Source organism: Globicephala melas, chromosome 8, assembly GCF_963455315.2.
Source record: "Globicephala melas chromosome 8, mGloMel1.2, whole genome shotgun sequence".
Lineage (NCBI taxonomy): Eukaryota > Metazoa > Chordata > Mammalia > Artiodactyla > Delphinidae > Globicephala > Globicephala melas.
The window spans coordinates 68,221,905-68,243,073 of NC_083321.1; the positions used below are offsets into that span (position 1 = coordinate 68,221,905).

The 21,169-nt window shown below is 45.3% G+C and overlaps 1 protein-coding gene across 1 annotated transcript in view; it reads left to right on the top strand.

The window, feature by feature from the left end:
• Positions 1-21,169, top strand: part of FAT3 (FAT atypical cadherin 3) — a 707,842-nt gene that overhangs the window by 634,633 nt on the left and 52,040 nt on the right. The window contains exons 14-18 of the mRNA XM_030883783.2: positions 10,504-10,897; positions 13,433-13,643; positions 14,872-15,009; positions 16,146-16,289; positions 19,270-19,467. Of these exons, the coding sequence (XP_030739643.2) occupies positions 10,504-10,897; positions 13,433-13,643; positions 14,872-15,009; positions 16,146-16,289; positions 19,270-19,467 (1,085 nt within the window). The remainder of the gene's footprint in view (positions 1-10,503; positions 10,898-13,432; positions 13,644-14,871; positions 15,010-16,145; positions 16,290-19,269; positions 19,468-21,169) is intronic.

The window sequence follows — 21,169 nt, forward strand, 5'->3', positions numbered from 1 at the left end:
TCACATATGTTCACATCACCCAAAATGCCCTTTCTTCTTGTCACTTTCCCACTTTGGTACTCCTGACAACTCCTGTCTTTCCTTCATGGTTCAATTCAGTTGTTTCCATCTCTGGGAAACTTCCCCTGGCCACCTCTCTCCAACAATCAGTTATATACATGTTTGTCTCCTGAGAAATAGGAGACATTTGAGGGTAGAGATACTGTGACCCTCTTCTTTGTATCCCCAGTGCCTACCATATGGCAGAAGTCCTCTGAATATTTATTGGATGGATGAATGAATTGATCCAATGGTCAGAGTCAACAACCCACCCAGGAAACATTTTTAGTGTTACTGCTGAGTAGCAGTTCAGCATAGAAGTTCTGTGCCCCAATAGAGATGGAGTTTTGAGTACATGGTTGATGGATTAATTTATTTATAAAATAAATTAATAAATTTATTAATACATAAGTAAATTTATTGACTATCCCAGTTAGCAAAGTGCCAAGCCATAGATGCTTGAAAGAGTTATACCCTGATGAGCTGCAACTTCTGAGGGATCACAGAAGGCAATCTCAGCAATGGGGCCAGCTTTATCAGTGTGCAGCCTTTGCAACTGTACAGGGCCCCGTGTTTAGAAGGGCCCCACGTTGGTTTAATGTTCTGCTGTGGCTGCACTGAACTTCTTCACTCTTTTTTGTAATTGAAGTATAGTTGATTTACAATATTATGTTAGTTTCAGGTGTGTACAACAAAGTGACTCAGATATATATATATATATATATATATATATATTCTTTTCCATTACAGGTTATTACAAAATATTGAATATAGTTCCCTGTGCTATACAGTAGGTCCTTGTTGTTTATTTTATATATAGTAGTGTGTATCTGTTAATGCCTCCCCCTTTGGTAACCATAAGTTTGTTTTCTCCGTGAGTCTGTTTCTGTTTTGTAAATAAGTCATTTGTTAACATTTTTTAAACAAGTGTCCCTAGATTCCACATATATGCATTAATATAAGACATTTGTTTTTCTCTTTCTGACTTACTTCACTCTGTATGACAGACCCTAGGTCCATCCACGTCTCTACAAATGACCCAATTTCGTTCCTTTTAATTGCTGAGTAATCCAAAAAAGAGGGAGTATATGTATACATATAGCTGATTCACTTCGCTGTACAGCAGAAACTAACACAACATTGTAAAACAGCCATACCCCAATAAAAAAATAAATAAATGAATTTATGAAGGATACACAGAAACATACACACACACACACACACACACACACAAGGACCCCTGCATTTTTATGTTCTGTGAGAACTCACATCTTGGGGCCAGTCTTACCCAGCAGAGCCGGTGCCAGCCCAAATGACAAGTCCCCAAGAAGTTTCTGGTACAGTCAGGATCTCCCTTGCTCTGTGGCTGGCGCTGCCTTCTGTCTTTTTTTTTTTTTTTTTTTTGACTATTCAAAAAGAGTCAAAAGGGACTACTGAACCCCAGAGTTGCTATTTTGCATGTGGGAATGTGTCAGGATTAGTTATCACCCAATGAAAAACTTTTAAAAGGCACTTAAAGCAGACATAATTAGAGAGTCTATTTAAAAGTCATTTCTGACTTCAGAAGTAATTGCAATTCCATGGAACTCCTCAGGGCAACTTTCTGCTTTATTTCCTATCATCTGAAGGCATATTTTAAAGACAGAAAAGAACGTTCAGTTTGAGCTCTTTCACTGTGATAGAATTTTATTTGCCTCCCACAGACAATGAGAGAAGAATTTGAGGCTAGCAACTTCCTTCTACTGCTTAAATAGTTTTAAGAATGTATCCCTTTAAATAACTTTATAATAAGAACTTTGACCCCCAAAAAAGTGATTTTCTAAGTAAAGTCAGTGCCTTTCTGAGCAAAAACTAAAATGAGGAATGGAAAGATCCAGAAAAAGAATCTTATAAAAATACCTTTTTCTACAATTATTTCAAGTAGTATGTATGTTGAGAAATAAACTGGCCTGGAAAATAACCTGAAAATTTGACTACTCTCTAAGATTGATACTAAAGAATTATTTTCTATGTACATGAGTTTTATAATAGTTCTTTTACTTATTACAAACATGATCTGTGTCCACTGTGTAAGATCTGGAAGGACAGACAAAAAGAAAAAAACAGTCAATTCTAAGCAATGTTACCATTTTGATAGAAGTCCCTTCCACCTTGTTCTTTACAAAAATGGGCTTCTAAACTAGATACTGTTTTGTAACCTTTTTTCACTGGCTTGCAAACATATTTCTGTGTCACTATATACTCTTTTACACTTTTATGTAATGATATATATAGTATTCTGTGATATGAATGTGCTGTGCTCTATTCAGCCAGTCCTTATTCTTGGAAAATTGTGTAGTTACTAGTTTATTTCACAAATGAGAACATCTATTTAGCAATAGCTTTGTATATAATCTATGAATGTTTTTTGTTGTTGTTGGTTTTTTTTTTTTTTTTTTTGCGGGCCTCTCACTGCTGTGGCCTCTCCCATTGCGGAGCACAGGCTCCGGACGCGCAGGCTCAGCGTCCATGGCTCACGGGCCCAGCCGCTCCGCGGCATGTGGGATCTTCCCAGACCGGGGCACGAACCCGTGTCGCCTGCATCGGCAGGCGGACTCTCAACCACTGCGCCACCAGGGAAGCCCTATGAATGTTTTATGTACATTTTTAGTATTAAATATTTCTGACTTCTCCACTTCGCACTGTTTGGAGGCTCTTCAGTTCTTTGGCCCATGCATTTGCGGTGGGCATGTAACAGCAGTGTGCACACCACCCCTACCTTCGTCGTGTTAGCAGGCTCATCATACGCTTGCTGTGGTCCCCTGGCTGTTTCTTCTACAGTTCAACATTCATTCTCTCCTGTTGTGTGCCAGGCCCTGGTCTCAGAACCAGGATACAAAGATAATAAGACACAGTCCCTTAGCAGGGGGTGGGAGTGGGGAGTATCAGGTGGAAGCAGTCAAAAGGTACAAACTTCCCGTTATAGTTATAGGATAAATAAGTACTAGGGATGTAAGGTACAACATGATAAGTATAATGGACACTGCTGTATGTGATATATGGAAGTTGTTAAGAGAGCAAATCCTATGTGAGTTCTCATCACGAAGAAAAAAAATTTTTTTTAAATTTCGTATCTACCTGAGAGGGTGGCTATTCCCAAACTTACTGTGGTAATCATTTCATGATATATGTAAGTCACATCATTATGTACACCTTAAACTTATACAGGGCTATATGTCAATTATATCTCAATAAAACTGGGGGAAAAAGTAAAGTGGAAAGGAAAAAAAAAGACATGGTCCTTCTGCCTAAATGATACATTAATCTAGTGGGAGAAAGGATATAAATATAACTAATGAGAATGCAATAATGATGTTAAGGAAGCAAAGGGAAGGGAGAAACTGGGGAAGTTAAGGAAGCTCTCCCAGAGGAGACCCTGCAAAGAATATGTAGGATCTTGACAAGTGAAGGCGGGGAAGAGGATGTTCTGAGTAGAAGGGAAAGCATGAGCAGAGGCCTGCAAGAGTAAATGTGAGTGTGTCTTCAGGAGTGACTGCAGTAGACCACCCAACAGGGAAGTGGGGCAGGAAGTGACCTGGAGAGTGTGGGCTGGGACCAGACTGGAAAGGACTGGAAAGCCATTCTCAATCATTTTTACTTCTTGCTGTAAGAAGTGAGAAGTCGGTAACTATCTTGAGCAAGTGGGGCAGGACTGGACCCAGCATTTTAGGAACTTAACTCTGGTTAAATTTAGCCAGGAAGGGATGGAGTCCGAGTTTGCAATTAGGGGCCTCTTGCAACAGTGTAGGTGAGAGAAGGTGGAGCCTTGCCTGACTGTGAGTCCCGGCCACAGACGTTCAAGAGGTCTCTCAGAGGTAGAATCAAAAGAACTCAACATTCCAGTTCAGGTAGGATTGGAAGACATGCAGGAAACCCTAAACGATCTGATAGCTAAGATATTACTTTAATACATAGTTAATAGTTTACGTAATTCCTTGTCAGGTTGCTAAGCTCCTAGAATTAGGGAAGCATCTTTTGGGCTCCACTTCACCTCAGCATGGTGCCTGGAATAGTCAAACAAGTGGCACTTGACAAATCCTTATCAAATGGGAGGGTCATAGCCAGGGTCTCCGGTGAGAAAGACAGAACCCTTGTGCTTCTCAAAAGTACTATATTTTAAGGATAAGGCTATTGCAAAGGAACGCAATGACATATTCAAGAACCAAAGCTTTGTTTAGCATTTTTCTTCAAAAGGTAATCCTTGTAGCTTAAATAAGAATGTGTCTTAATCGCCACGCCTGGGTCCTAAAGACTGAAATCTAAATGTACTTGTGGGATTTCAAGCACTGATAAATAGACATTCATGAAGACGGGAGAAAGTGTTGGTTCAAAACAACTTATTAGATTGCCTAGGTCATGGGATCGAGGGACTGACAGCCATGGGACATGAAGGAACTGTAAGGGGCAATTGCAATGCTCTGTATCTTAATGCGGAGAGTGGTTCCACGGAGATGTACTTTTCTCAGAATTTATGAGCTAGACACTTCACATGTGTTCAGGTTATTGTACATAAATTATGACACCTCAGTATATCAATCAAGCTGATATGAAAGCACATGATTAGAACCAAAATTAAAAGTGTTTCTAGAGTATGATTGTTGAGACTGTTTCAAATTACTTTTTCCCCGGATATCTATTCTGTATAAATTCAAGTCCCTTTAGAAAAGCCGGTTTACAGCAATTTAGTACAACCCCCATTTTCTGTGTGCTGCCTGCAGGCCAGATCCTGTGCAGGCACTGGAGGATAGAGTGTGAAGGTCACAGACACGGCCCTGCCCTGACAGAGTCAAAGCAGTAGCCATCATGAGACCCCCTGAGTAAGAGCAGAGCTCTTGTAGGTTCCTTAAGCCCAGGGAGCTTGATCTCAGAAGGAGGGGAGAAAACATTTTTAAAGACCAGGTTAAAAAAAGTCTCAGTGTCCTTGCTGTGTTGGCTGCTCTGGCCATTTGGTTTTGGTACTGATTCTAACAATCTCAAGTATCAAGCTGAGCTCTTCTGACACTAGGTGAGATCCTTGGGGATGATCCTAGCAGTGGGCGTTATTTCTCACTGAGGTATAAAAGCCTTGCTGTAAACTATATGTGTGAACTCTCAACATGTAACTGAATGGTATGAAGCTACTGTGTTAAGTTTTCATCCCATCCAGAAGAGTCCAATAGCTCATCATCACTGGGTCGAACGTGGACTTTTCCTTTGATGACTCAGCCCATTTATGCCCAGGTCCAGCAACTTCATGGCCAGTTGGAGGAGAGGGTCAGCCCTTTGAAAATAAAAATGAAACCAACTCCATTAATTAACTTGCAAATGAATCACAGTGCTGGAAGATCATCTTACACTTCAATGGACTAGGTTCTATCATTTTAAAAATGAAGACACCTGAGACCCAACGAGGTTAAGCTACATGAGTATACTTGGGAAACCCATGGGCTACAAGCAAGATCTCCTGTCTTCCAAGACTGCACCACACTGCCTTCATTCCTAAGCATTTAAAACTTTGACTTTTCTGTACAGTCCATGCTCCCCAAACAGTCCCTCTTTTCATTTGGCCCAGTTGAGAGGAACCTAGCCTCCATTTAGAAATCTTCCAAGGGAGGGAATATAGATTCCCCTGGCAACCCACCCGCCCCAGGATTTCATAGCCTTCTCTCTGGGAATTTGTACATGCTATTTCTTTCCTCTCACCCCACTCCACAAAATGCCACTACCTGTTACTTCCTTTGAGCAAATCGGGATTTTAAGCATTCTCTGTTTACTTGATTTTAATCCTCTGAAGGCCTGCCCGCTCCATGTGCCACAGTTAACGCGCAGAAACTTCACATGCGATGAAAATCATACTTCTCTTGGTAGTCTGGCATTTCAGCATCTTAAGAAGCTGAGTAGCTCCGTCCTCATTAAATTAAGTGCAAATTGGAGAAGAGAATTACGTACTTAAAAACACAGACACGAAATGATGGATTAATGTTATACCTTAATATAACACGTCGTGACATGCAGTGAGAGCATTAGACCAATTAGCAAGCAAGTCTTCTGCTCGCGTTCATCTTTTCTGCCCGGTACATAGCGAAAAGCTGGTGATTTGAAGAATGGCATTTATCAAATGCCCTTGGATAGAAAGTTTCCACTTTAGTGACGGGACCTGCATTCATTTAACAAAAAGCCCCCATTGCCTGGTAATACAGCAAAAGACCCGAGTGCTCCAACAGAAGTATTGCCCGCACGTTGACATTTATGCATCTGACTTGATTTCTAGAAACCACTGAAATCTGTTGCAATTGTGTCTAAATTGGAGTTTAGATACATTCCAAAAATATATCCTGCTCTTTTCTTCAGAACTACCAAATCACAAGAGATACCACTTAGCAGGTTTGTTGGTTTGGGTGCCCACCCTGCCCCAACCTTTTCTAGTCTTACTTTCATATAAGTCTGACTGGTAACAGAAAGGAGAGTAAACCGTAAATCTCCCTGTTCCTCCTGGTGTGAATGCACGAGATACTGTCAGAAGCAAAATATACGGGGAGTGGGGGGAGTTTGGGTCCGCAGCTTGTTGGGGATGGTTTTCTGCTGTGATAAAGCAGAAACTCCCTGTCCCTAAGCTTTAAAGGAACAGAACCTACCCAGAGGGGAGCCGTGGTCTTTGTGTGGCTGGTCAATGTCAGCGCTGTAAATGCAGGGTTCCAACAACAGGGCTAGCTGGCTGAGCTGGAAGCTCTGAAAACACGGCCTCTCCTGCTTGGAGGTCCGAGCAGAGCCGAGGGCCTCTGAATAGGGCTGGGAGAGAAATCTGCAGACTGGGAACACAGGCAGTATTTTTAATTAGATTTCAGCTATCTGTCCCAGTGAAGGAAACAGGCGGTCATGAAAAGCACCTTCCCTTTGGGCCTTGCTACCACAGAGAGCGGCAGCGTGCAAACCCAGCCCCTACCTCTCCTAACTCAGCGGGTTGGAGCACCGTGGCTTTCAGAACGGGGTCAGAAATGGCCTTCCTCCTACGTGATCTTCAAGCCCGAAGAGGAAGCTTATCCAGGAGCACATCTGAAAATAGGACTTTGTCGCTCCTGCTTACCTACATATGCTAGTGGCCCCAGGGAAATCCCTGCGTCAGTGAAGTGGGTGTTGTCAGCAGATGTTCAGAGGAAAGATCCTGCATGAACTTCCTGCCCCATCTTATTGTTGGTGAGAGTGCTCTTCCATATGCTGGGGCTGCGAGTCAAATCCCCAGGGAACGTGTGTGATTTGAAAACCCATGTGGTGTATTTATGTCAATCACTGATGTGTTTCCATAAATGCATTTTTGTGTCTTTGAGAGGTGTCCTGACACTATCTCGTCAGTCAAGGCGGCTTCCAGGGCACACAGTCAGCTCCGACACCCAGGCAGGGTTATTGTTTTTCAGGTGCAAGCTTGATCACCTCCGCGATCCTCTGTGTATTCACCCCAGGAATTTATGTTGAAAAGTTTAATCTTGCAGCCAGCTGTGAAAGTAGCCAGAAAGCATCCCTAAAACACCTGCTTTGGGGCCTTATTTCAAGGGACAGCAAGGAAAGAGCAAAGACTTCTTGTTTTTCATCCCAGCACCAATAAAATCAGAGGTTGATGTTTATATATCACGGGGTGGTTGTTTTGAAAGGGAAATAGAAGTAAATGATGAAACTTTGGAAAAAATGGACTCTCTGGAATGGAACCATGAACGAACTCTCAATGTTGACCTTCTGGTTAAAGCCACATAATGCAATTTCTGTCATTCCCTCCATGATTTTATTGGTTTGCTTGGAATTTTGGCTTAAGGGAAACTGTACATTGAGGGAGTAAAATGTTTAACTCTTATTACTGCCAAAGGCCTGTCCCCATGGTGAGATGGTGTAGTAGAAAATGACAGTGCGTAGGCCCTCCCTGTAAGAGCTTATATTCTAGGGGTCCCTGATTCGCAAAAGACATTTTCAGGTAGTTGTCATAGCTAAAGTCATGACTGATGACTGTCTTCATTAAGAGCGTTTAGGCTCAACATGATGCTTTTTCGGCCTATGAAGTTGTTATGTTTTCTTTCTTATAAACTGTAACTCCTAGTGAATTTGAGGTTTATAAACCATTTTGAAGTGCTGAGCTCCTCGGATGAAAACAGTTAAGTCAATCTTCAGAATCGGAAGTTGGTCCAATCATCATTCATTGATTCGTTGGTTGTTAATGAACATTTCCTGGTTGGTAGGTTTTAGCTTTAGTATATATTAAGGTAAAATGGTATTTTGATAACTACGTGCATTTCTTTAAGCCATGGAACTGGAGACCACCCTCTGACTAGATCCTCTCCCTCCTTTGATGGGGTGCTCTAGGCTTACTGGCCACTGTATTTCTTTTTTCCCTTTATATTCCCTTACGACCGCATCCATTCTTTTTTTTTTTTTTTTTTTTTTTTTGCGGTACGCGGGCCTCTCAGTGTTGTGGCCTCTCCCGTTGCAGAGCACAGGCTCCAGACACGCAGGCTCAGCGGCCATGGCTCACGGGCCCAGCCGCTCCGTGGCATGTGGGATCTTCCCGGACCCGGGCACGAACCCGTGTCCCCTGCATCGGCAGGCGGACTCTCAACCACTGCGCCACCAGGGAAGCCCATGACCGCATCCATTCTTATGGCTCTGCTGGCTCTCTGAATGCTGAAGACCCTCAAAAATGTAACTCCAGTTTGGACCCCTCCTCTGATCTCCAGCCTCCTCTGCTAACTTCCTACTTGAATCTCCACTTACATATAAAATGTCCATCTCACACTTAATCGATGCTAAACAGGGCCCGTGATCTTCGTCCAAATCCTATCGTCTTCCCGCAGTCAGTCCTCTCCATGGCAACTGATGGTAACTCCCTCTTTTCAGTCGCTCGGGCCCAAACCTAAGAGTCATTCTGGGATCTTCTCTTTCGTTCACATCCCACATCCTGCCAGCTCCACGGTGAGAAAGTGATCTATTCTCACCACCTCCAAGTTCAGAATACATTTAGGGCCCCTCACTTCTCACACCCACGTGTTCAGAGTTCATCTGGAACCCGACCACGTCTCACCCCTTCCAACACCACCGTCCATTCCAGATGCCCTTATTGCACACCTGTCTTCCTGCAGGAGACTGCCAGTGGGTCTCTGCTTCCTGTCTTGCTGTTCTGTTCATAACCAGCTGCCTGGGCCATCCTGTTAATATCTAATTCATACCGTGTGACTCCCCTCCTCAGAGCCCTCCAGCGCTTCCCAACTACCACCAACCACCACCCCTCCGGGCGATCTGCTCCCCAGTGCGTCACCACCCTGCTCTCATCGCCTGCATGTTTCTTCTTCACTCTGCTCACACTGGTCCTTTCCCCCGTGCTCCTCAAACACACGAGCTCGGCTCCCACCCCAGGCTTGCCTGGGTCCCTCTGCCTGCGGCGTTCTTCCTCAGATTTCTGCACTGCTCACTCCCTCCCTCCCTCCTTCGGGTCTTCACTCAAATGCCAAACTTCCAACCACCTGTATTAAAAGGACCACCCTTCTCCCCAGCTCCCAAACTCCCTCTCCCCCCAACACTCACAATTCCCCCCCATTATGGCTTCATTCTTCTCCCTTTTTATTCCCAAACATACCATGTATTTTACTGATTCTTTGTTCTTGTTCATTTCTTATTTACTCTCACCAGAAAGTAAAAATTTCCCTCAGGAAATGTTTGTCTCTTGTCCATTATGAGAATCTCTAGTCTTTGGAGTCGTGCCTGATAGAGTCTAGATAAAAATGTGTCGAGTTAATTAATTAATTTGTCTTTCTCTTTCCGTGGCACATCCGACGCTTATACCTGTTGGCATCTTAGAGTTTTTCTTAAGGATGCATGCTGTTCTTTAATATATTGAGAAGATCCAACTATTTCTTTTTTTATTAAGTTGCTGGATTGTTTATTAGGAGACGCATAGCGATCCTCAGGATAACAGTTTCAGATGGAGGTTATAAAGATATGAAGAAATTGCTTGAGGGCTTGAATAATAATAGGTTATATGTTCGTCGCTGTTTTCAAAGCGTTTTTCATCTTCCTTGTGGCCTAGGCAGGTAAGAAAGACTGTAACTTGTCCAAGCCACACGAGCCAGAAGAACTGAAGTCAGTTTCTCGAACATGATCAAGACAGTTGGTCAGTTATTTGAAAACATTGAAGGAAGGACTCATAACAACGTGACACATGCATGCAAAACGTTTTGCTTTAGATCCAACTATTTCTGATATTTCTTACCAATATTTTCCGTTTCTTTACCATTTGGTTCAGTTGTATATTTGTTATAAACTGAAGTCGTCGTAGGACCAAAGCCATTGGTTTCCACAGTTACCGTTTTTCTTTGTGTGGCCGTTAGACAGTCATCAAAGCCACAGTCTTCTAGTGCAGAGAGCGTCCGCCTGCGTCCCTCTCCGCTCACGCTCTCGCGTCTCCCACAGGCACCAACAGGAAGGTCGTGTACTCCCTGGCCGACTCAGCCGACGGGTTCTTCTCCATCGACAGCTCGTCTGGCATCATCATCCTGGAGCAGCCGCTGGACCGAGAACAACAGTCCTCCTACAGCATCAGCGTGCAGGCCACCGACCAGAGCCCCGGCCAGGCCCTGTCCTCTCTGGCCACTGTCACCATCACCGTCCTGGACATTAACGACAACCCCCCCGTGTTTGAGAGGAGGGACTACCTGGTGACGGTGCCTGAGGACACCTCCCCTGGCACCCAAGTCCTTGTTGTTTTTGCCACCAGCAAAGATATAGGCACAAATGCCGAGATTACGTACCTCATCCGGTCTGGAAACGAGCAAGGGAAATTTAGGATCAACCCAAAGACAGGTGGGTAAGCAGCAACCAACTTAGAATCTAAGCCTTCACTATACCCTGGTTCTCCTCCTAACCCTCTAATCAACCGCCCTTCTCGGTGGAAACAAGTCTTCTCAGAGCAGGACCTGCATGCCGACCCCAGAGTGCCCTCTGACACTCTGTTCCAAGGATGCCCCCTGCTAAGTTTCAGCTCCTTGCTGTGGGCTCACTGGGCAAATACTTGGCCCCTAGGTTGGCTCCAGGATTTTTCAGATTGACAAGCTCGGGAACAGTCATGTGGTTCAAGATGGGGAGATAGTATTTGCAGATGGAGCCTCAGGGTCTGTTTGTTTCTCTCTCTTTTCTGTTTGCTTGTTTTTGTTACTTGGGTCCTATATTTCTGTGTTGGAACAGCTCCTGGGGATTAGCCTCCAGTTGCCACTGTCCATGCTCAGGTGGCCACTCTCTGGTCACCTACCAAGGCAGATGTTAATGAGTGATCTGCACGGTGACCTTCAGGCCTTCTAAACCCAGCACCCGGCCGGCTGGAATGGGCATTGTATTTGATTCCTACTCACTGCTCCCGTAGTCAGAACACTGCCATTTCTCACCACGCCCTTTTCAAACTCTGCGGGAGGGTGTGGCATCTCCTGGGGAAGAGATGTCTAGAAAGAAACCAAGAGAACAAAGAGAACCCTAAGGCTTTCTCTTCCTTGGGGAGTAATAGCTATTAGGGCTGTTTTGAGTAAGTGAAGAGGAAAATTCAGAAAAAAGTTTGGCTATTCTTTGAAAAGTAAACATACTCACCCTTGCGTTTTCAAAGAGTGTTTATATTAATATTTTCAAAGCTCTTTTGTGGATATTCTTATTTGTTTACCATCCCCCTATGAATAAGCAAGGCAGCCCATTTCACAGATGAGAAAGGTGAGTCCCTCATACCTTCTGGCCACTGGACATAATTCCGTCATCACTCAAGGAATACGTACTTGTTGAGCAAGAGGGCAAAGGAGGTCTGTTTTCTGTTGGATAATCTAAGACATATGAGCAAGAAACTATCACAATTAGCAATGTTCATGTAACGTGGCAGATACACCAGATTCCTATTAAGTCGTTAGTTATTTCTCCCATTTTCTGTATGAGCAAATCGGCTTCAGAGAGGTTAATTTTTCCAATGTGAGTAAGTTGTGGGTGGTGCAGAGGATCCAGGATTTGAAGTCAGATCTCCCCGACTCTGGAATACATGCTCTAACCTCTATATAGCACTGCTATGCCATGGGGGTGCAAAAATTGCAGGACACGTAGTCCCTGCCTTAGTATAGGAGGGTGGAAACGTTAATGGAAGGATTGCAGCAGCAGCTTCTCCCACTTAATAACCCTGTTTATTAAGTGCATTACTTCAAATTAAAATGTATGGGGATTTTCCTCATTTAAATGTGTGTTAGCCTTAGCATGTCTAGTTATGGCCATTGTATATGAATACCATGGGGAAATGGTTGAGTACTGTTTAAATCTGGCTCTGGATAACGAGGCTGGGATGCGAAATAAAGCGCTAGGGGTGGTAATTGCTAAGAAAACATAATTATGGAGAGAAAGAGGCTCTTGCTTTAGGTACGACTTCTATTTCTCACCTTAAGTAGAAGGGCAGGCTTAGCTCCCTGAGAAGCTGCCTGTCTGGAAAGAGAACAGATGTGATGTACTCACCTCGGTCCTAGGGACTGTTTTCCAGGTGGGAGAGAGAGGTAAATGCCCTCGAGAACTGCTCTGCAGACGGTACAATGACCAGCTACCAACTGCAGGAGGCAGGACTGGGTCGCCCACCAGAAAGGGCTAGGATGGGAGGGAAAGAACACTCAAGGAGCCCCTCGCGGAGGTGCCCCCACCTAGCTGCTTTCACCTGTTCTCCTTGCTTAATTTAAGAACTCTGTGCCATGGGTATTAGCTCTGCTCTGTAGTTGTAGACACTAAACTCACGCTTGCTATTCGGTAACAGATTCCCAAGTGTTTCCTTTTCCGTCACATCACTACATCCTGAACTTTCTGAGGTCTTTGTCCTCTTTGTGCCATAAAAGTTTCAGAAAAGCGGCTTATAAGTAGGGGAGGCACCTTAGTGGTTAATTCAGTTTAAGAGTTAGGTTAAGTCTGCAAGTATATACTTACTGATGAGGGACGGGGTCATACAATCACGTCCACGCATCTTGGCACATCCTCAGTCTGCCTGGGTCCACCTGAGGAATCCTGGGGAGGTGCTCATAGGGGATGCTTGCTCCGGTCCCTCCTCCCAAATTGCCTGAGAGTGAATAATGCCAGAGATTTTCAGGCTGCCCGAGGGAAGTTCAGAAGCTATTGCGGAATGCTGATTTCTTCAGCATTGTGTCTGATGGATAGCAGTGTTTTAACTGACAGCATTAATCAGACTCCGGGTTGCTTTCAGCTGGGTATTAAGTAAACAAATTCCTGAATATCTCAAACTCTTGGCTGGAAATGATGTTACAAATATTACCATGATTGTGGGACTGCTGACCAGAGTTTCTCCTAATCAAATCTAAAGTTCCCCATTTTCCTTCAAAGGGAGTATCTCTGTGTCTGAGGTCCTGGACTTTGAACTATGCAGAAAGTTTTACCTGGTGGTGGAAGCGAAAGACGGGGGCACCCCTGCCCTCAGTGCCATGGCCACTGTCAACGTCAACCTCACAGATGTGAATGACAACCCTCCCGAGTTCAGCCAGGATGTCTACAGTGCCGTCATAAGTGAAGACGCCTCGGTCGGGGACTCTGTCATTTTGGTAGGTGCCAGGGGCGTGGTCCAGACACCTGGGACTAATAATCCTCAAGAGAGTGAAAAAGGGAGCAGAGTCTATCTTGGATTCCCTTCGCACTTCCTCTTTTCAGCGTCCTTTGGTCCCCAAGAACTTTAGTCAGACCCCAGCCTTTCAACTACTCCTTCTCCACATTCTGTTAGAAAGGGTCTGATAAAGTTCATTTATATCAAGGTGTAAGTGATCACTCATCACGTTCCTCCCAGGAGTGTATTTTTTTGAGAAACAAAACAGACCATGGAATGAATTTCTAATGATAGCTCCTACTAGCTTGTGACCTTGGATGACAAGTTAGTAGATGGCTAAGGACAGAATAAAAAAATCCTTCCCACCCCCCCAAATACACACATACACACACACACACACACACACACACACACACACACACACACACATACAGAAGGGCAGCTACAAATGGGATCAAGCTTAAGACTGACTGGTTACTCTTAAAGGAGCTCTTTCTGGAAGGAATTTTTTCTATACCAATAAGAGCAAGCTATGTATTAGGAGGACACAGGTTCTCTTAGACATAGAAATTACATTTGGGAACAGTGAGTCAGTCCCGTCCTCAGCACCCTCATTACCCCTAGGTGGGAGAGGTCCCTTCCACCCACCCTCATATCTGGCTCCTGCAGCACCAGGTGTTCATTCTTTACACATCCAAGGTAGACTTCCCAGGCCATTTCTCCTGGGGCCTGAGACGATTACAAGACTATTTCCATACATATAAATCCCAACATCACCAATGTGGAGCAGCAGACAGTGGGGCTGTGTGTTTGCCATGTGGGAAAGGGAATTTTCTTGGACTTCCTTAACATGGGAATGCATACCTTTAGAAAATACCTGACTCAGTGGCAGAGACCATTGTTTTGCCGAATTGGGAAAGAATTCCCGAAGTATCCCTATCAGTTAGTGTTGGGTCTATCCTTACTGGCTCAAGGCCTGAGGAAAATCAGGCCTAACAAGCATCAGGCTGTAGGCAGATAAAAATGAACATAAATAAAACGGCAGCTCTAGTAATGGTGCTTTCCTCCTTCGGCCAACCCCAAATCTCTTCCCCTGGCATTGGTGAGTAGAACGCCTAAGAAAACTCTCAGAGTTGCGCCCATTTGTACAGACCTGGGACCCTAAGAATAAACCTTTTCTCTGTCTGTCGTGTCATGTCTTTGCTTTGTTTTGCTTGTGTCCCGTGAAGCTAATAGCAGAAGATGCAGACAGCCAGCCCAATGGACAGATTCGATTTTCCATTGTGAATGGAGATCGAGACAGTGAATTTGCTGTGGATCCTGTCTTGGGACTTGTGAAGGTTAAAAAGAAATTGGACCGGGAACGGGTAAGCTAGTTGAGGCCTGCTCCCTTCCCATCCACACCCACCCCTTCACTGAAATCAGGCCAGACTCCATGAGTATAAGTGGGAAGGTTCTCCATTCTAAATAACACGAGTGGGAATTCCCTGGTGGTTCAGTAGTTAGGACTCTGCGTTTTCACTGCCGTAGCCTGGGTTTGATCCCTGATCGGTGAACTAAGATCCCATCAGCCTCGAGGTGCAGCCAAAAAAAAAAAGAAACAAACGAACAACGACAACAAAAAAACACACATTGAATAATGGGAGTAAATAGGGATGGACTAAAATGCAGCAGGAAGTATTTTCATTAGACCTTAGAAAGAATTTGTTGCCAGTAGATGCTGGTATTTTCTTATTTTTGGAGGCTTTAAAGAAAAAGCAAAAACCTGGCTTTCTAGATGGTTTGAATTTTGGTCCTTCCAAAGCAAGAAAGCAGAAAAGTATATTCAGCGTCGGGATCCTGTGGTCCTGGTTTCATGAACAGCATTGACCCTAAGTGAGCAGATACAAAAGGATAACCTGAAGGTATCTAGGTCAGAAAGAATGATCCAGCAGATTCCTCTGCCCGAGGTTAAACTAAGTTTCTAAACACTGCCTTTTTGGACCAAAAATATGTCTTCAAAGTGAAATTTAAATATGGAAAAAGATGCCATAGGCGTGACGCCTAAACGTAGAAAGACTTCACTGGGTAATAGAAGCCCGTAATATACTCCCAAAGTATGAAAAGTCATACTTAGGACAGATCGGTTGTGACAACTGTTATAGTTTGAACGACAGCCAAGAGCTGTGGTTCTAACCCGGGCTGATTTTACCCCCAGGGGACATCTGGCACTATTTGGAGACATTTTGGGTTGTGACAAGCAGGCAGAGGCAATATTGACTTCTAGTGAGTAGAGACCAGGGACGCTGCTAAACACGCTGCAACGCACAGGTCCGCCCCCGACAACTAAGAATTATCTGGCCCCAAAGGCCAGTTGGTGCCGAGGTTGAGAAACCCCGGTCTAGGGACTCAACGTGAAGATGGCTCATCTTCCGCAAAGCCCTGTGAGCCTGCAGCGCCTGAGCGAGCCCAGAAGGAAACAAGCGCTGTGATCCTTCACTGTCGGCCCTTTGTGCTTTGGCAGGTGTCTGGATACTCCCTGCTCATCCAGGCAGTGGACAGCGGCATTCCTGCGATGTCTTCAACTGCCACTGTCAACATTGATATTTCTGATGTAAACGACAACAGCCCAGTATTTACACCTGCTAACTATACCGCTGTGATTCAGGTGAGCAAATCTGGCCTCCCAGGCTCTTGTCCTTACGCACTCATCCTCCTTCCTCCGCTGTTAGTTACTCATCATGGTTTACTCTTGTTTTTACCTAATATCAACTCATCCCATCATAGGGCTAGTATGATAAGAGCCTGATTCTTCTACTGCAACTGATTCATAAAACGTCGATCAGTGCTATGGCCAATGGGGTTCTTTCAAGTGTCAGGTGCTTTCCGTACACGGTCTGTCCTCACGACCACCCTCACTTTATAGTGAAGGAGGTAAGGATCTGAGAGGTTAAGTAGCTCAACCAAGATCATGAAGCTGTTAGGTGATAGAGTCAGCATTTGGACTCGGGTCTGTCTTCTGAAAAGACTATTCTCTTCCCACAGGGACAGGCTGCCTTTAAGCCACTTTGTGCTATTCTAGCAGGGGAGGGAGGTTGATACGAACCATCTTGTTTGTCAAAGGGAGATTGGCCATCAGGCTAGAGCTGCTCCTCATTAAAATCAGTCTTCCAGGGCTTCCCTGGTGGCGCCATGGTTGAGAGTCCGCCTGCCGATGCAGGGCACGCGGGTTCGTGCCCCGGTCCGGGAAGATCCCACATGCCGCGGAGCGGCTGGGCCCGTGAGCCATGGCCGCTGAGCCTGCGCGTCCGGAGCCTGTTGCTCTGCAACGGGAGAGGCCTCAACAGTGAGAGGCCCGCGTACCGCAAAAAAAAAAAAAAAAAAAAAAAAAAAATCAGTCTTCCATAAGCAGTTTGTTTAGCAGTTTAAACCCACTTGCTCTCTAAAATTAGACTGCAGGAGAGAGTGACTTACTGCTGGTGTTCTGCTCTCAGAGAGAACGACTTTTCTTCCCAGCTATTTTTTTTTTTTTTAATTCAAAAGATATCTCGTGAGCACGGTACTAAGCGCCAAGCTACTTCCATTTCCCAGTATTTCTAGAAGCTGAAAGTCCGACTTCAAGAGGATCAGGAAATCCAGTCCAGGAATACTGTCAGCATGGAGGACTTACAGGAGACAGGGATGGATATATGTGTCTTGTGGGGACCACGGATACTTTAGGAAATCAGCCTCAGAATCACCCGCCCATCTTGAGGGGCGCCTTTGGAACAACATTCAAGACTTTGAGTCTGGCCATCTATAGGCCCCCAGCTCCCCACACCACTGAGCCCCCCCAGAATCAGGCTGAGCAGCTCTCTGCTCCCTTCCTACCCCTTTCTCAGCGAAACCCGATTCCTTCCCCAGCGGTATTTTGGTTTCCGCTCCTCTCTGATGCTCATTCCAGCAGCTGTGCATTCCTGCCCCTCTCCAGCTTCCACAGAGCTCCCCCCCAGGCTCTGCCCCTTCCCCTACTGCCACTTCCCTCCATGGCTCTGCTCCCCACCTGTCCCCACGATGCTGCTCTCTGCCCCCCCTCCCCCGCCTCCGCTCACTAGCCCAGCGCCAAATGGGCTCTGGCTACTCAAGGTCAGTTTTATGACACGCGTCGATCAGCTTGACAGACTGTTCTCACACGCACTCCAGGAAGTCAGCAGGGAGAGAACAGAGACTCTGAGCCCACGAGCGGGGACCGTGGCTTCTTGTCTGCAACACTGGGCCCGTCTGTGTTCTCTTTCACCCTCCTTCCTCGGATGCGACCCCTCAGGCACACATACTCTTACCCTCTCTCTTGTATGGAGGAAATGGCTTTTATAGAGAGAGCAAACAAATCAATAAATCTTCTGTGTTGTGTGGCGCTGAGGATACTGTCAGCTTGCACTAATAAATCTACGCTGGGCTGGGACGTTTCCACAACTTATCCCAGAGGGAGACGGTGTCTAGTTCCTGATAACCAAAAGGCCACTTGAGAGGAGAAGCAACATGAGAAGTATCTGAGGTTCTTTTCTCCTGCAAAAAATGCTCCTCCCATTGTTCACCCCAGAATGATTTTCTTTTTCCAACACATGGTTCTCATAAGACTAATTCAGCGCCTAACACATGAGTGTGCCCACCCTGCCCGTGACTGCTGTCATGTAGGGTATCATTGTCTCCATCTCTGGGACCCAAACTCAGTTAATCCAAAGTCAATGTCATCAGAAGGCCTGAACGAATGAAAATGACTTCAGGCCCGAGCTGTGGGAATGCTGAAGTCTAAACAGAGCAGAGCAAGGAAACCAGTGCCTGAGCTACCGAGGAGTATAATTTGGTGTTTTCAAAGTAAGGACAACCTTGGGCCCAAGAAGGAGTAACTAGGAGCCTTTGTGTTTCCATCTGGGGTAGAAGGCAGAGTTTCTGCAAAATCCTGTTGGCATAATGACATCCGGACTTCCGAAACTTACAGATTCCTTTTCTCTTCATTCGCTAACTGAGGAATATCCATCCCATCCCCTTTCCCTTCCCTTAAGAAATAGCAAAACTGTGTTCTGATGGCTGGGGTGAAAAGCCCTGTTTTTCACCTGACACCCGCCTTTGTATTTTTCCTGGGAAGTTGCCAGGATGTCCCCCTAAAGAGTCCGGTATTGTGACTTTGTGTCACCATGTTGGGCCTCCGCATAACTGTGCTGTGGTAAGTGTGACGAAGTGCTTTCCCATCCTGAAAGGTTGATGTTTTCTTGGCCCGAGAGGATTTCTGACATCGTCATGAAGGCTGATGAGCACCGTGTATCTCTGGAGCCGTTCGGGTGAACTCAGGGCAGTTCCAGCCTTTCGAGGACAAGGTATAACCAGCAGCATCCTTGGAACCTGCAAACCCATTCAAAGCCAAGTCCTCATGTTTTCACGTGCAGCTCACTGTCTCACAGGGCAGCTGTGGAGTGGCAGCGAAGGATGGGAAACATGACGCTCACAGAGGCCAGCACATTTTCAGAAGACAAGATAACATCACAGGGAATCCCTTCCGCAAAAAGCCCTGTTTCTAGCACAGCACTCTCAGCTGGTAATGATGGGTTTTCTTTTTAAATGTGAAGAGAGGTGTAATTTTATCTTCCCTTTTAATATACTCTCTTATGCAGGAAAATAAGCCAGTAGGCACCAGCATTTTGCAGCTCGTGGTGACAGACAGAGACTCCTTTCACAATGGGCCTCCCTTCTCCTTCTCTATTTTGTCGGGAAACGAAGAGGAGGCGTTCGTGTTGGACTCGGATGGGATCCTGCGCTCAGCCGTGGTCTTCCAGCACATGGAGTCTCCAGAGTATGTGCTGTGTGTCCAGGTACAGCCTCATCCTCTGGCCGCATCAGGCCAGCTTTCTCTCGTGCTTGTTGCTGGGCCCGTTGGTTGGGTTTTCTTTGTCAGGCAAGTCAACATAAATCATTACTCATTTTAATTTCAAATTCAATTTCACACCAATAAAAGTGGCCTCTGTATGTGAAGCTGAACAGGAAGGAAAGGAAGCATCATTGTTGAAGTGGGACGTTCCCGTAGGGTGTGCCGGGCTGACGGTCACTGGGCTTAAATCTGCATTCTGAAAATTCCTGGGGTTCTAGTCGAGCCCCAAAGACAACTCATTTGTCAAGCCTTGCTGCTTGGTACTGAGAAGTGTTTCCCAGGTCAACCCGAGTGGGGAAGGAACCAATCCTTGTCCTAATGTGATTGAGCTATTTCATGGCCTCTGCTTTTGAAGAGACCTCAACTTGGTACGTTTCCCCAGTGAGATGGGAGGGGAACAGGGATTCAGACGGCAATGGCCTCCCAACATTTCAGCTTCTTCAAGGTCATGGTGTAAAATGAAGTGAGACAAAGAGGCAAAAGTGGCAGTTATGGGAAGGGTGTGGATAGGAGCAGGAAAGAGAGAGCACCAAAAATTCACTGGGTGCAAATTTTGCCAGTACCAAGATGTGGGTCCCATCAGTGAAACTGAGTGATTTTTTTTACCCACAGTTGGCACAGAGGGCAACCTAAACTCATTATTGATGGTGGCAACAATAACAATAGCCATTCTTTATGTAGCATTTCATTGTGTACCTTATTTCTCTGGATAAATTATGGCTTCCTCTACTCCACGGAACCTTCCAAATTAATGACTTTTGGGTCCAAGCACATTGATAAACTCTTCAGTTGCCACCCACGCGTCCAACAATATTACGTGAATGATTTTATATCACAGTATAGGTCCTCAAGGGCAAGGAGAGAGTTTTAGTGCCTTCTCACAGAAGCTAGTACAGTTCTTTGCACACCTTCTCTGGTTGTTAGAGAGCATATGTCACAACTCAGACTTTGTAAACACCAAAACTAGCAAACCTAAAAACTAGTAGGAGAGCTTCCTCCTACTAGTCCCTTATATTAAACTACCACCAAGTCGCACGTTTCTGCCTTCATAAGGTCCCCGTGTGCATCAGGTATGTTCCCTTTGCCATCACCCCACTTTATTCTATATCGCCCGATACTCATACTATTGCAGAAGCCTCCCGGGTGTTCCTCTGGCTTCCGCCTCATTCTTTTCTGATCTATCCCTACACCCCTCCAGGCTAATCATTCCACTTTGATTATATCAGTCCACTTTGATTATGTCATTCCACTAAACCAGAGGTCAACAGACTATAATAGCCCCTGAACCACATCCTGTCCTCAGCCTGTTTTTATAAGTAAAGTTTTATTAGAACACAGCCTCACCGATTCATTTACATATGCTCTGGGCTTCTTCTCTGCTGGAATGATAGTTGAGTAGTTGATAGAGATCGTATAACCCCAAAGCCTAAACTATTTCTTATCTAGCCCTTTACAGAAAAAGTGTGCCAACCCCTAAACTAAATCCATCTGAGCTCCCTAGTGCCTGAAAACTTGTGAATTCTGACTCTTTCAGACTTTAGGCAGGCATGACTGTGCAGTCCTTCTCAGGCCGCAAGCCCATGAGTCTGCCACCTTACACCCAGTGGCTTCATGCCTTTCTGTCACCCTTCTGGTTTTCAACATCT